The 14,400-nt window shown below is 42.5% G+C and overlaps 3 protein-coding genes across 3 annotated transcripts in view; 2 read left to right on the top strand and 1 right to left on the bottom strand.

Annotated features, from left to right (window-relative positions):
- LOC126020087 (E3 ubiquitin-protein ligase RNF165) overlaps nucleotides 1-13,370 on the top strand; it is a 111,771-nt gene extending 98,401 nt beyond the window's left edge. Inside the window, exons 4-8 of the mRNA XM_049781566.1 lie at nucleotides 3,535-3,664; nucleotides 5,512-5,616; nucleotides 5,901-5,996; nucleotides 12,042-12,148; nucleotides 12,658-13,370. Of these exons, the coding sequence (XP_049637523.1) occupies nucleotides 3,535-3,664; nucleotides 5,512-5,616; nucleotides 5,901-5,996; nucleotides 12,042-12,148; nucleotides 12,658-12,775 (556 nt within the window). The 3' untranslated portion in view covers nucleotides 12,776-13,370. The remainder of the gene's footprint in view (nucleotides 1-3,534; nucleotides 3,665-5,511; nucleotides 5,617-5,900; nucleotides 5,997-12,041; nucleotides 12,149-12,657) is intronic.
- ATP5F1A (ATP synthase F1 subunit alpha) overlaps nucleotides 1-14,400 on the bottom strand; it is a 521,274-nt gene that overhangs the window by 315,110 nt on the left and 191,764 nt on the right. The window lies entirely within an intron of this gene.
- LOC126020102 (E3 ubiquitin-protein ligase RNF165-like) overlaps nucleotides 1-14,400 on the top strand; it is a 205,977-nt gene that overhangs the window by 98,361 nt on the left and 93,216 nt on the right. The window lies entirely within an intron of this gene.

The raw sequence follows: 14,400 nt of genomic DNA, 5'->3' as shown, positions 1-14,400 counted from the left end.
GTCATTAAAACAGCATGGTATTGGAATAAAGAGAGACCCTCAGATCAGTGGACTAGACTAGCGTATTCAGAGAAGGCTCCCAGATTTACAATCAATCTTCGATAAAGGGGCAAGAAATGAAAAATGGAACAAGGAAAGCTTCTTTAACAAGTGGTGTTAGCACAATTGGACAGCCACTTGCAAAAAAACAGACTCAGACCTCCAGCTAACACTATGCACCAAGGTCAAATGCAAATGGATTAAAGACCCTGATAATCAGACCTAAAACCATAAGGTATATAGAACAACAGGTAGGTAAAACACTCCAGGACATTGAAACTAAAGGCATCATCAAGGAAGAAACAGCACTCTCTAAACAAGTGGAAGCAGAGATACACAAATGGAACTATATTAAGCTGAGAAGCTTCTGCACCTCACAGGAAATAATGCCTAGGATAAAAAAGCCACCCACAGAATGGGAGCAGCTATTCACCCAAAACCCATCATATAAGGGGCTAATATCTAAGAACTTAACAAGAACAAAACATCTAATCCCATCAAAAATGGGGAGTAGATATGAACAAATACTTTGTCAAAGAAGAAATATAAATGGCCCAAAGGTACATGACAAAAATTGCTCCACATCACTAATCATCAGGGAGATGCAAATCAAAACAACAATGAGGTACCATCTCCCACCACAGAGATTGGCAAACATCACAAAGAACAAAACCAATCAGTGCTTGTTGGGATGTGGAGAGAAAGGAACTCTCATTCACTGCTGGTAGGAATGTCCTCTAGTCCAGCCCTTATGGAAAACAATATGGAGATTCCTCAGAAAACTGGAAATTGAGCTCCCATTGATCCAGCTATACCACTCCTAGAGATACACCCTAGGAACACAAAAATCCAATACAAAAAGTTTTGCTCACACCTATGTTCATCTCAGCACTTTTCACAATAGCCAGACTTTGGAAACAACCAAGATAGCCTTCAACAGATGAATGGCTAAAGAAACTGTGGTACATATACACAATGGAATACTACACAGCTGTCAGGAGAGATGAAGTCATGAAGTTTTCCTATACATGGATGTACATGGAATTTATTATGCTGAGTGAAATTAGTCAGAGGGAGAGACAGACACAGAATAGTCTCACTCATCTATGGGTTTTAAGAAAAATTAAAGACATTGAAATTAATTCCCAGAAGTTGAGGACCAGAAGGACAGGCCCAAGATATGAAGCTCACCACAAAGATTTGAAAACACAGACTCAGATGCACACACATGGTCCCCAATGTCAAATGGAAGGGAAGGCCCAGGTGATGAAGGAGGGACACACAGAGAGAGTTGGTGGGAGGATCAGCACAGGCAAAGCCCTGTTCCCCATTCTCTAGTTCAGTCTCCCAACTTTTCTTGTGGATTTCAGCACTCTTACATTCCAGCCCTGAACCCATCCCCACCAATAGGAAACAGGAGCCTCAGGGGGCTGGTCCTTTCCCTCAACTTGTCCTAACTTGGCAAGCAGGAGCCCTTGTTGGGGGCTGGTCTAAGCTGGCTTCCTGTGGCTTCCGAGTGTGACTCATTGTTCTGTCACTGAGCAGACTAAGCAGGCATGATTCCAGAGATTCGGGTAAACGTTTCTATAAAGCAGATGAATGGAAGATCAGGGAAATTGTCAGAGAGTGGACTGAGAATGACCCAAAGCAATTCCCTAGGCCCCCCTGAACAATGCCAGGAACCCCCAAATATAAACAAACCAAAACAGAATAACAAAAAGTAGAGGTATGGATATATATATTCATATATAAACACATACACATATATGTCTGCTGAAATTCATTAAATTAAAGGACAAGTGTTTCTATATCTCTCTATATATTTTAGCATGTTGTAAAAAAGAGCTGTTTCCCTTTTCCCTTTCTTTCTTATTCTGATGGTACAAAGCAGTTTTCTGTTTTTTTCTGGCCACCCTCTAGTGGAAGCATGGGAAGGGTCTGGGTCATACTATTCTCCAGACACTGGATTCAGACACTGTGTCCAGGATGAGGCAGATTCAGGTTCCCCTAATTAGAAAAAGTGCTCCCCAGCTGGTTCCATGTTACTTCCGACAGAGCTGCTGGCATTTCCTCTGTGTTTGGGGACACCAGTGGTCTTGACTCAGGTCCTTTATAGTTTGCTGGATGGGTGTAATTTCATCTCTCTTTATTCAAGTCTGAGCCAGAAGCCCTGTATAGGGAAAAATGTCCCTTTGTGGACTATGTATTTCTGCTGACAGAGAATTCAAAGAGAAGGGGCCAAGGGCAGATGCTTGAGTATGTTCTTTTTTTTTTTTTTTTTTTGGTTTTTGGGCCACACCCTGTGACGCTCAGGGGTTACTCCTGGCTATGCGCTCAGAAGTTGCTCCTGGCTTCTTGGGGGACCATATGGGACGCCGGGGGATCGAACCGAGGTCCATCCTAGGTTAGCGCAGGCAAGGCAGGCACCTTACCTCCAGCGCCACCGCCCGGCCCCGCTTGAGTATGTTCTATCAGGGGTCTTCAGACTATGGCCAGCGGGCCACATATTGTATTTATTCCCATTTTGTTTCTTCACTTCTAAATAAGATATATGCAGTGTGCATAGAAATTTGTTCATAATTTTTGTTTTTACTATAATCTGGCCCTCCAACAGTCTAAAGGACAGTGAACTGGCCCCCTGTTTAAAAAGTTTGAGGACCCCAGTTACATCGTAAGTAACTAATTCCCTCAATCCCCCCAAAAGGAACCAATTTGCTTCTACTCCTTTCCACTCTGGGCCTCACACCTTGGGCAGGTTTTAATTCCCTGCATTTGGCTAAGTGACCTGCACCAGCCTTGATTCTCAGTCTACTTGTCCCTCCCATAGGCTCTTCAGGCTGGTTCCAAGATGCACAGAATCCTGGCAGTGTTTGGTAACTTCCTTGCTTTCAGTTAGCACAAGTTCTTTCCACCTCAGTTTGTACATGTTCTGCTCCTTCCTGTCCCAAAACCTGAAGTCAGCCAGTTTCCAAGAAGTCCTGGTTCCTTTTCTGTAGCAACCAATAATAATTTAAGTGCGATGAGTTTCCCTGCACTTTGGGGAGTGAGAAGGGAGCGTGTCTGCATAAATTGGTTATGGTGTCTGTCTCCCAGGGCACAACTGGAAGGCACAGCACCTTCCTTAAGTGGTGTATCTCTGACCCCACTCTGCATCTTTCCTCCCCTCCACAACCCTACAAACTAGACTTGGATCCTCCTTCCTGCCTTTCTTAGGGTTGGAGGGACCAGGGGGTACTTTACCTTGACAGTAGAGTTTGGAACACTCATTTCTGGTCATTTGATGGGGTCTGGATCTTCTCGTCCTAATCTTAGATCTCAGCGCCTTTGCTCAAAGGAGAGGGAAAGGGGAGTTGGTCCAGCCAGGTCAAGCTCTGACCATGTGGGCTGCTCTCTGCTCTGGAGCTCAAAACCCGAAGTTCCCCCTTCCCCACTTCCACCTCTGTAAAGCTGTTGGCTGAGTCACCCCTGTGTGATCTACCTGGTCTGTTCCTGTAGGGATCTCAGCGTGGACACTGGCTTGAGTGCTGCTCAGTTCCAGGTGCGGCCCCTCCCTCAGCACTATCAGCATTACCTAGCGACTCCCCGGATGCACCACTTCCCCCGAAATTCCTCCTCCACGCAGATGGTAAGTGACAGGCTTTCACAGGAAGGGAAAGGGGGTTCCTGCACTGCCTGCAGTGGGGGCCATTGTTGGCTGAGATATGCGGCTGCTCTGAGTCCTACTACTCCAGATCCCTAGAGCGGGGAAACCCCATGTTCAAACTCCGTCTTGTTGTGACTTGCACTCTTATCTCCCAGCTCCTGGGTGTTCAGCCTCCCTCCTGGCCCACACTCACCCTCTCTCCCTATGTCCCCAGCTCCCATAAATCCTCGTTCATCCTCATGCATCCTGCTCCCTGGAGTTACATTGCTACTGCCCTGCATAGCTTCTGGCAGCTCCTTGCATTGAAAAGGTGGAAGGAAGCCCCTGAATCAGAAGCACCCGAAAATGGGTTGTATGTGTGTTAAGGGGTATAGCAGAAGAATCGGAAGGGGAGCTACAGCAGGGATGTGGTCTGCAGTAGGCCAGCCTGAGCGTGGGCAGCATAAACAAGTCCCAAAGATGATTGACTTTATTCATTTCTTGGTCAACATCTCCTGAGGGCTTTGGTTTTGCTTATCTGTTGAAATGGTGTAAAAATGTCTGCTTTGCCCTCTCCGAGGCCGAAGTGAGGGACTAAAGAGACTCCCAGAAGTCCTGGCTTTTGTACTGAGCACCCAGATCTGCCTCTTGCAGTGAGCTGGGTTTCTCATCTTGGGGTAGTGCCGACGTGGCAGGAGTGGCCCAAGGTGATTAGGGGTCTACAAGGCCCGGCACTGCAGGCTGCATGGGAGGGGAGTGAAATGTGTTTCTTTCATCAAGGCAGCCAAGGACAAATTGGAAATCTTTCCAGATTGCATTTTCCTGAGGCAGATTAAAAGCATTTTCTTTTCCTTCCTTTCCTTGCTCACCCCACCCCCTTGTTCCCATGAGCCATAACTGATGTTTCTATCAGCTCTGCAACTCTAGACTGTATCCAATAGAACAACACGTCCTGGTGGTGATAAAAACTACATTTATGGGGACACTTACTGTATCCAGGCGCAATTTCAATCATTTCATTTATTTATTTCATTTAGTTATTATTTATTATTCACTTATTTCATTTATTCATTGTGAATAATGAATACAGTCATGCTTCTTCATAATCCCAGAAAAGAGCATTTTGTCCCATTTTACAAGCTGGAAAACTGAGGCACAGCGAGATTAAGTATCTGGCCCATAGTCAAGTGATAAGAGAGTTGATTAAAGATGAAAACTGGGTTCAGGCAGGGCCAAGACCAGTAAAGGTTCAGATTTTACTTTTTCTATAATTGTGATATTTATTAATTATAGATTATTCATACTGATATTAATTCTAAAATTTGCATTATAATAAATGTTACTTACCTTGATTTTTGAGTCTTTTGGTATCCCTATAAATTTTATAATTTACAATATTTAAATTTAAATTACAGTCACCCCTATAAATGTTGTATCCTTACTTGTTTCAGCTTTGTCTGGGCTCAGGCCTCATCTTCAAGGCAGTGCAGAGTGAAGGGAATAATTTCTGCTTCCAAGCATCTGGGTTTGCTCCACCTGTTTCTACCTTTCACTTGCATAACTTGGGTCACTTAATCATTCGTGATTATTTATCAGTATATTGGGGACAATATATCACACGATAGACCAGATTGAAACAGTGCCTGCGTTAAATAAATGCTACTTTATTGATTTTGTTATTGATTTTGGGACTGGAGGAGAACAGATTTGGTTCTTTCTTGCTGAAGAAGGACCTAGGAACAGGAAAGATCAGATTTGCTCAGAGCATCTCACAGCATCTCAGGGTATGAGGGAGGATTTGGATGTGATATAAAACTTGAATACACACTGAGTCATTTTCTTCCTCATAGGTGGTCCATGAAATCCGCAACTACCCTTACCCCCAGCTTCACTTCCTTGCCCTCCAGGGATTAAACCCCAGCAGACACACTTCCGCTGTACGGGAGAGCTATGAGGTAGGTGTTCTCTGGAAATCCTTCTACCATCTTGGGTCTAACAGGATTCCAGGGGATTTATTATTATTCATCTTCCTCACTTGTGCCTGTCAGTGGGTAAGAAATGGATGGATGGTGGTGCTGAGGTTGGGATTAGGAGAGGAAAAAAGTGACAGATATTAGACAAGTTCTCACCACTAGCAATCTGTGTGCCTCCTGCTTATATCTTTCAGTGCCTTTTATCTTATCACATAGTATGTACTGTTGCATATGCCTTGTGTACATTCCATGTTTTTTCTCTGTAGGAGTTGCTACAACTAGAAGACAGGTTGGGAAATGTAACTAGAGGAGCTGTACAGAATACCATTGAGAGATTTACCTTCCCACACAAGTACAAGAAGGTGAGTATGCCAGCAAGTCAGCTGTACTGTTGAGAGGAGAGGAGTGCAGATTGTTTAGGAAAATTTGACCTGGATATCTCCATGGGAATACAGTCCCAAATCTAAAAGACTGCTCTGCTTTGGTGCTCTGAAGTGACTTATGAGTGCATATATTAGGCAGTTATAAATAAATGGTATGTAAAAGTATCTGAATGAGGTAAGCAAAAAAATCACCTATAGTGATAGTGATGGCTATTATTTGTCTTAGAAAATAATTCTAAACCCAATCTCACATTTGGATAAGTTTGTAACTAAGGCTTCATAGCAGTGGATTCTAATAGCAGCAGATGACCTGGGGAGCTTTTAAAGCCACTCTTTGTCACAGGCTCAAGACTAAGCAGAGAGGGGCAGAATCTCTAGAGTACTTGCTCAGAAAATAATTAAAATTTAAATTAGAAAATATTGGAAACATCCATAATATTTCTTAATAATTGAATGCATTGTATGATGTATGATTGTATGATGTATTATATCATACAATGAAATATTCTTCCTTAAAAGGAAGGGAGGGAGATATTAAACAAGGAAAGACATGGAGGAACCTTACATGCATATTGCTGAGTAAAATAAGCCAATCTGAAATAACTGAATGCCGTAGGATTCTAATTTATATAGCATTTAGAAAGGACTAAACTAGAATACCAGTGCAAATGCCTGATGCTGCTAAGGGCTCTTAGAAAAGGAGCATGAATAGTTGGATTACAGTGGATGTTTTATGGTGGTGTAGATGCTGATATGAACCATGATAATAAACAGTGTGTCACTATTCATTTATTAACAATGTACTGGGGCCGGGAAGGTGGCGCTAGAGATAAGGTGTCTGCCTTGTAAGCTCTACCAAGGAACGGACCGCGGTTCGATCCCCCGGCGTCCCATATGGTCCCCCCAAGCCAGGGGCGATTTCTGAGCACATAGCCAGGAGTAACCCCTGAGCGTCAAACGGGTGTGGCCCAAAAACCAAAAAAAAAAAAACAAAAAAAACAAAAAAAAAAAAAACAATGTACCATACCAAAGCATGATTTTACTAATAGATGAAATCGTGTTGGGAGGGGAGCAATATGGCAAAATGCTATATTCATTCTGCTCATTTTTTAATAAAGTAAAACTACTTTATTTCAATGAAGTTACCTAGAGAAATGTGGGATGGAGAGAAAGAGATACTTTTCAAGAGAGAACATGGGCTTTTTCAGGGGGAAAAGCAAAGAGTACAAATCTCAGGCTGAGATGCAGGTCAATCTCTAGGGTGGAGTTGGAGAATGAGCCTTGCAGGCCTTTGCAAACCTGGGTTTACAGTAGGGCTTCTTCCAAAATGCCTTGGCCTGGAGTTTTGTGCATGCTGAAAAGTTAGTCTGGGTATTGTGGCAGGGAAAGATCTTGGATTCTTAAAGATTTTCATATCCTCATTGTAACTTTAGATTCTCTTTCTCTGGGGGTCCCACCCTTCTCTGAGTGCTGCCTCAATTCCTGCATCTGGCTGGTAACTCCTTTTCTCTATATTCAAGAGCTTAGTATTTGCATCTCACAGGGTTATGTTCTTAATCATCTTAGACTAGTTCAGAGCTAGATAGCTTCCCCCAAAATCTTGTTCCCAAGCTTCCTATCTGTCCGTCTACAATATCTCTCCCTAAAGGCTTAAAGATGTCTACAACATCTCTCCCACATTAAATCTTCAATGGGGCATATGGGTAAAGATTCATCTTCTATGGACTTTGTAAGAGAGTGAATTCTTATGATAACAGTATTGATGGGACCCAACTAATGTTTCTTGAATTTCAAAGTTAGTCTAAAAAAGAGATCAAATTAGACAGTAGTTAAAAATAAGTGAGACCCTGAAATATTAAAAAAAAATCCAACTTAATCTGGTTCAGAGATGGACAGGGCTACAAAAAGAAGAAATGGCCATAGTATAAGCTTTTGTTCCTTTCTTTTGCATTTTAATGAGTGCTGTAAAAGAGTATTAGCTCCTATTTCTATTAGCCCTCCATAAAAAGCCATATTAAGATAAAAAGACTGTTGCTTAGCTTACAAGAGAAGAACAATGTCTAGTGTTTCTAAAAAAAAGTTTTATTTACTTAAAACTAGATTCGCAGGAGTAGGTAGACTTGTTTTCTATCAGAGTCCGGTCATTGCTTGAGGTAGATAGAATTGACTTTATCTTGAAAAGATGGACTCAACTAGTATTTCTATTTTACAGTAGTGGGAGTGCTCAGAATAACCTGGTTAGAGTCCCTTCCCCCTTACTCAGTAATTGATCTAAAAGGAATCCACTTTTCCAGGTTTTCATTTAAGACCTAACTACCAGACTAAATTTTGACTGGAGGCAAATCTCCATTTGGGTGAGGCAAAACATTTCTATATTCTTGACTTGCCTGTACAGCTATCCTACATAAATAATATACTTAAGTCTAGGCTTTCTGAATCCAATAAAATACATTAAAGAAAGGACCCACCATCCATAGCTCAAAGTGACTAAGTTGAAGTTTGGCCTGAGACACTATTCTGTATCTGAAAATGGCTTAGAGGCAATAGTTAATCTGCTAATTTTATATGTAAACTAACACTGATCATAAGGTTTATTATAAACAGATACATAATGTTATTAGTTCATCTCTGTTGAAGAACTAAAAGCTTGACAAACACGGAGAAATGTAAAATGAGAGCACAATTATGGAACTTAAACAATAAGCATTGATTTCTCAAAGTTTGGGAGACTGGCAGATCCTATTTCTGGTTTGGATTTTCTTCCCTGGCCATGTTCTCACTGCACCCTCACAGGGTGGAAAAAAGGAAGCTCTGGTGTCTTTTCCTCTTCCTACCAAGGCACTAATCACATTTGATCCACTCTCATAACCTCTTCTAATTCTAACCTCCCAAAGGCCTCACCTTCTATTGCTAAATTATTGATTTATGGGGACAGACAAAACTATTCAGTCCCCAAACACATTAGAGCAGCATGACTTAAAAACAAATTTCCTGGACTCTGCTTTGTTCCTTTTTCTCTAAGAGGGGAATGATGTATGTGTAGCTGTCACATTGGGTGCTCAGGGGATTTAGTGAGACATTGGCAAAACCATGTCTCAGCATCACACCTGACACTTGGTCACTGTTATGGAATGAGAACTGTACTCGAGCAGCAGGTCATGGATTCTAGGCTTTCCCAGGTTGTCAGTGTCACAGTCCATGAATCTTGGCTCATGCCATTCCTCAAAGAGACACATTTGAGTCAGCCCTGAAATGATTTCTGTCACTGTTTATTGAATATCTACCAGGTGTCAGTTACAGATAAGGTGTTCATTGAGGAAATGACAGCATTTCCATCATGAATAGTGTCATTTGCATGGAAAGATCAAAGCCTTTCTCTGGAGAATTAAAGAACATGAAAATCCTGAATGCCGTTATTATTTAGTTCATGCTTGTTTTCTATTGTATTATTTTTTATCATCATTGTTCACAATTTCGTTTTAGAGTCACTAATTTTAGCTTACTATTCTCATTTTGTTTTACTTTTCTAGTCTATTTTTGTTTTGTTTTTGTTTTGGGGTCACACTGGGCAGTACTCAGGCATTACTCCTGGCTCTGCACTCAGAAATCACCCTTGGCAGAATTGGGAGACCATATGGGATTTCAGGGATCAAATCCCAGTTGGCTGCATGCAAGGCAAATGCTCTACTTGCTGCACAAGCCCCAGAGTCTATGATCATTAAATGTCAATCTTTTAAAATATGATCCTTGGGGGCTACCCTGCAGTGTTTTGAGTGTTGGGGTCACTCCAGATAGCACTTGACTTGAGTTGCTAAGCTTGACAACTAGATGCTAAGTTCAGGAACACAGAATATTTGGACTATATTGGCTCTATGTTTTAAAATTGATGCTGTTACTCTGAAAAACATACTTTTTGGTTTTAGATTATTTTATACATCTTAACTGTTTATTTTTTTCACATTTTATCAAGAATTTCACATTTGAAATACTTTTATTGCCTAATTTTACCTTTGTTTTAATTATTTTTTTAGCTCATGCCATTGATTCAACATGTTTTTACTTTTTGGGGGGGGTTCAGCCACCCCATTTGATGCTCAGGAGTTACTCCTGGCTAAGTGCTCAGAAATTGCCCCTTGCTTGGGGGGACCATATGGGACGCCGGGGGATCAAACCTCGGTCTGGTCCTTCCTTGGCTAGCTTGCAAGGCAGACACCTTACCTCTAGCGCCACCTTGCCGGCTTCAACTTTTTATATTAATGTTTGTTCTTTTCTTTTTTTCTTTTCTTTTTTTATTTAAACACCTTGATTACATACATGATTGTGTTTGGGTTTCAGTCATAAAAGGAACACCACCCATCACCAGTGCAACATTCCCATCACCCAAGTCCCAAATCTCCCTCCTCCCCACCCAATCCCCGCCTGTACTCTAAACAGGCTCTACATTTCCCTCATACATTCTCAATATTAGGACAGTTCAAAATGTAGTTATTTCTCTAACTAAACTCATCACTCTTTGTGGTGAGCTTCCTGAGGTGAGCTGGAACTTCCAGCTCTTTTCTCTTTTGTGTCTGAAATTTATTATTGCAAGAATGTCTTTCATTTTTCTTAAAACCCATAGATGAGTGAGACAATTCTGCGTTTTTCTCTCTCTCTCTGACTTATTTCACTCAGCATAATAGATTCTGTGTACATCCATGTATAGGAAAATTTCATGACTTCATCCCTCCTGACAGCTGCATAATATTCCATTGTGTATATGTACCACAGTTTCTTTAGCCATTCGTCTGTTGAAGGGCATCTTGGTTGTTTCCAGAGTCTTGCTATGGTAAATAGTGCTGCAATGAATATAGGTGTAAGGAAGGGATTTTTGTATTGTATTTTTGTGTTCTTAGGATATATTCCTAGGAGTGGTATAGCTGGATCGTATGGGAGCTCGATTTCCAGTTTTTGGAGGAATCTCCATATTGCTTTCCATAAAGGTTGAACTAGACGGCATTCCCACCAGCAGTGGATAAGGGTTCCTTTCTCTCCACATCCCCGCCAGCACTGATTGTTCTCATTCTTTGTGATGTGTGCCATTCTCTGTGGTGTGAGGTGGTATCTCATTGTTGTTTTGATTTGCATCTCCCTGATGATTAGTGATGTGGAGCATTTCTTCATGTGTCTTTTGGCCATTTGTATTTCTTCTTTGTCAAAGTGTCTGTTCATTTCTTCTCCCCATTTTTTGATGGGATTAGATGTTTTTTTCTTGTAAATTTCTGTCAGTGCCTTGTATATTTTGGAGATTAGCCCCTTGTCTGATGGGTATTGGGTGAATAGATTCTCCCACTCAGTGGGTGGCTCTTGTATCCTGGGCACTATTTCCTTTGAGGTGCAGAAGCTTCTCAATTTAATATATTCCCATCTGTTAATCTCTGTTTTCACTTGCTTGGAGAGTGCAGTTTCCTCCTTGAAGATGCCTGTAGTCTCAATGTCCTGGAGAGTTTTGCCTATATGTTGTTCTATATATCTTATGGTTTGGGGTCTGATATCGAGGTCTTTAATCCATTTGGATTTTACCTTCGTACATGATGTTAGCTGGGGGTGTAAGTTCAATTTTTTGCAAGTGGCTAGCCAGTTGTGCCAACACCACTTGTTGAAGAGGCTTTCCTTGCTCCATTTAGGATTTCCTGCTCCTTTATCAAAAATTAGGTGATTGTATGTCTGGGGAACATTTTCTGAGTATTCAAGCCTATTCCACTGATCTGAGGGTCTGTCCTTATTCCAATACCATGCTGTTTTGATAACTATTGCTTTGTAGTAAAGTTTAAAGTTGGGGAAAGTAATTCCTCCCATATTCTTTTTCCCAATGATTGCTTTAGCTATTCTAGGGTGTTTATTGTTCCAAACAAATTTCAAAAGTGCCTGATCCACTTCTTTGAAGAATGTCAATTTCCTTGGCCAGAGGAGGCTGTGGATGGAAAAACAATGGCCTCCAGGTGAGGTTGCTGCATGTGCAAAAAGCTTCTCTTTTGCTTCTTATAGAGAAGACCCCAGGACAACAAAGGGAAAAAGGAGGAGGGGGAAGAGTCAGACACAGATGAAAAATGCACAATCTGCCTATCTATGCTGGAAGATGGAGAAGATGTGAGGTAGGAGGCTGACCTGGGTTCTCTCTCCTTTTCCTGGGAATTTTAGTGATCATCACATTTTGAGTGTCTGGATGCATACTTGCGTGTGTGTGTGTGTGTGTGTGTGTGTGTGTGTGTGTGTGTGTGTGTGTGTGTGTGTGTAATGTGCCAGTGCAATCATTATAGTTGTAGTGGAGGGTCTTATAGAATGCTCTAGAAGCACAGTGCCTATGGATGTGGACTCAAGAACTTGAAAGGTAAGAAAGCAATTGCTGTTTAGCCCAGATGAAACATAAGTATGTCAAAATGACTATTTAAAGTTTATATCAAAGATATTCCTAGAGGAGGAAGAGTACTTGAGACTTCTCTTTACTGTCTTGTCTACTCAATGGAGCACAGCCTCTCTCAAGAGCCAGGATACTGAGACAATTCCCTAGTGATCCTGGAGTAAGTCTCCTGGTTCTTGAGCATCCCTGGCCCTCTTCATCTCCCATATCTCTGAGTTTCTCTTTCTCTCTCTTTCTTTCTAGGCGTCTCCCCTGCATGCATCTCTTCCATCAACTATGTGTGGACCAGTGGCTGGCCATGAGCAAAAAATGCCCCATCTGCCGAGTGGACATTGAGACACAACTGGGAGCTGACAGCTGAGGGAAGAATTAGCCAGTGGACACCCCATTTTCCTTCACCAGGTCCCCCCACGGCCATAGCCCTTGCAGCCAAACTTTGCCTTCTGAGCCATTTGATGTAGAGGATGCGCCTGCAAGCACATTTTGTGGAAAGAGTTGGTGGAGTCAGTGTCGAAGGGGAAGGTGGGGTGGGGCAGGAGGCGCCCACCCAGAGTGGTGACTGTCCCCATCCCCTCACTACGCGGAAGGGAGGGAGCTGGCCGTGCCCAGAGCGGGGGGTGGGTGGAAAGGGGGGCTCCCTGCTGCTGAGAATCTAGGTGTGATCCTACAAGACCTAGTTGTTTAGTACGGCCCCTCAATCCTGTCCTTCAAAGGATTGTATATATACCTCTCGACCACGTAGAAACCATGTAGGGGTCTCTAGCTATTTCTGTGGATGGCAGCCAGAGCATGTTAGCTTAAGAAAAATGTCGTGTGTGGTGCTCTAGTCATCTTGTGGTGGACATGTCACTATTACAAACCCGCACCAAATATTTCTCATGAGTTTCTTGTTTTGGTGCCTGACTGAACCAACAACAGCCCAAATCTTCCCGTCTTTCTGAGTGGAAAGGGACACGAATCAAACGTGAAAAAACAAACAAACAAACAAAGACAGAAAGCCAAATCTTGTTTATGGTGAAAAAGGAAGATATTTATTTTGCCCCCCCCAGCTTGGGAGGCGGGAGGAGGGGTGGTGTTTCTGTTTTGGTTCATCTTTTCCTTTGCTTTTGTTTTTCTCATGTTTACAGTGCACGGAGTGTGGAGGGAGTGAATGGAAAAGGGGAGGAGTAAAGGAGCAGGTGAGGGGCTTCAATAGGTCCCTGTGGGTGTGGTTGAGTGCAGTCAATTCTGAGGTCAAGGGGGAATCTTGTTTCAGAGGGGTAGGTCCCAGTTTCAGTGCTCCTCTCCTTAGTCCCAGCCATCTCCTCACAGTCACCCTCCTTTTCCTCATGGCAGCAGGGTCCATCTTCTCCCTGTTGACTATAATCATGCTCACTCATGAGGCATTCATTTGGCACTGAAGCAAAAAAAAAAAAAAAACAACTCAAGGAGAAAATAAAGATTGCAGAAGAGTGACCATAGGTGATTGACACTTAGACTGGGTCAGTATTTCAGGCTGGCTCCAGATGGACTGAGATCAGACACCATGGACTAAAGAGTGAAGTTGACCTTCTATTGGGATGTCTTAATGGTTGTCCTTCAGTGAGTCCCTGGGGATAGCCCTGAGAGGCTCTGTGCCCCCAGCCAGCATCTGGCTCCTTGATAACTGTGGCAAATCACTTTCTTCCTCTGTGCCTCAGTTTTCTTCTCCTTGGAGGTGGGAGAAGCAGCACACCCACATTTCCACTTCCTCTACCTCACTGGATGACGTGAGGATTCATACTGTCTGCCTGGTTCATTCTGTGGTCTCTCTGGGAACCCTCTCAAGAGTTGAGGGTTGGAGGCTGGAGAGACAGAGAGTCCAGAAAGTTCTTAGTGATAGCAAATAGGGTATCGTTATTCCTAAATTATCCTCTGATTTTTCTGAACCTCTTATTAAGCAGACAGTTGTGAGGACAGGAGTACAGAGACATGAAAAGTCACTAGATTCCAACACCATCCCAATAT

The sequence above is a fragment of the Suncus etruscus genome, chromosome 10 (genome assembly GCF_024139225.1).
Source record: "Suncus etruscus isolate mSunEtr1 chromosome 10, mSunEtr1.pri.cur, whole genome shotgun sequence".
Lineage (NCBI taxonomy): Eukaryota > Metazoa > Chordata > Mammalia > Eulipotyphla > Soricidae > Suncus > Suncus etruscus.
Note: the sequence above shows the minus strand (reverse complement) of the source record. Positions and strands in the feature narration are given on the sequence as shown.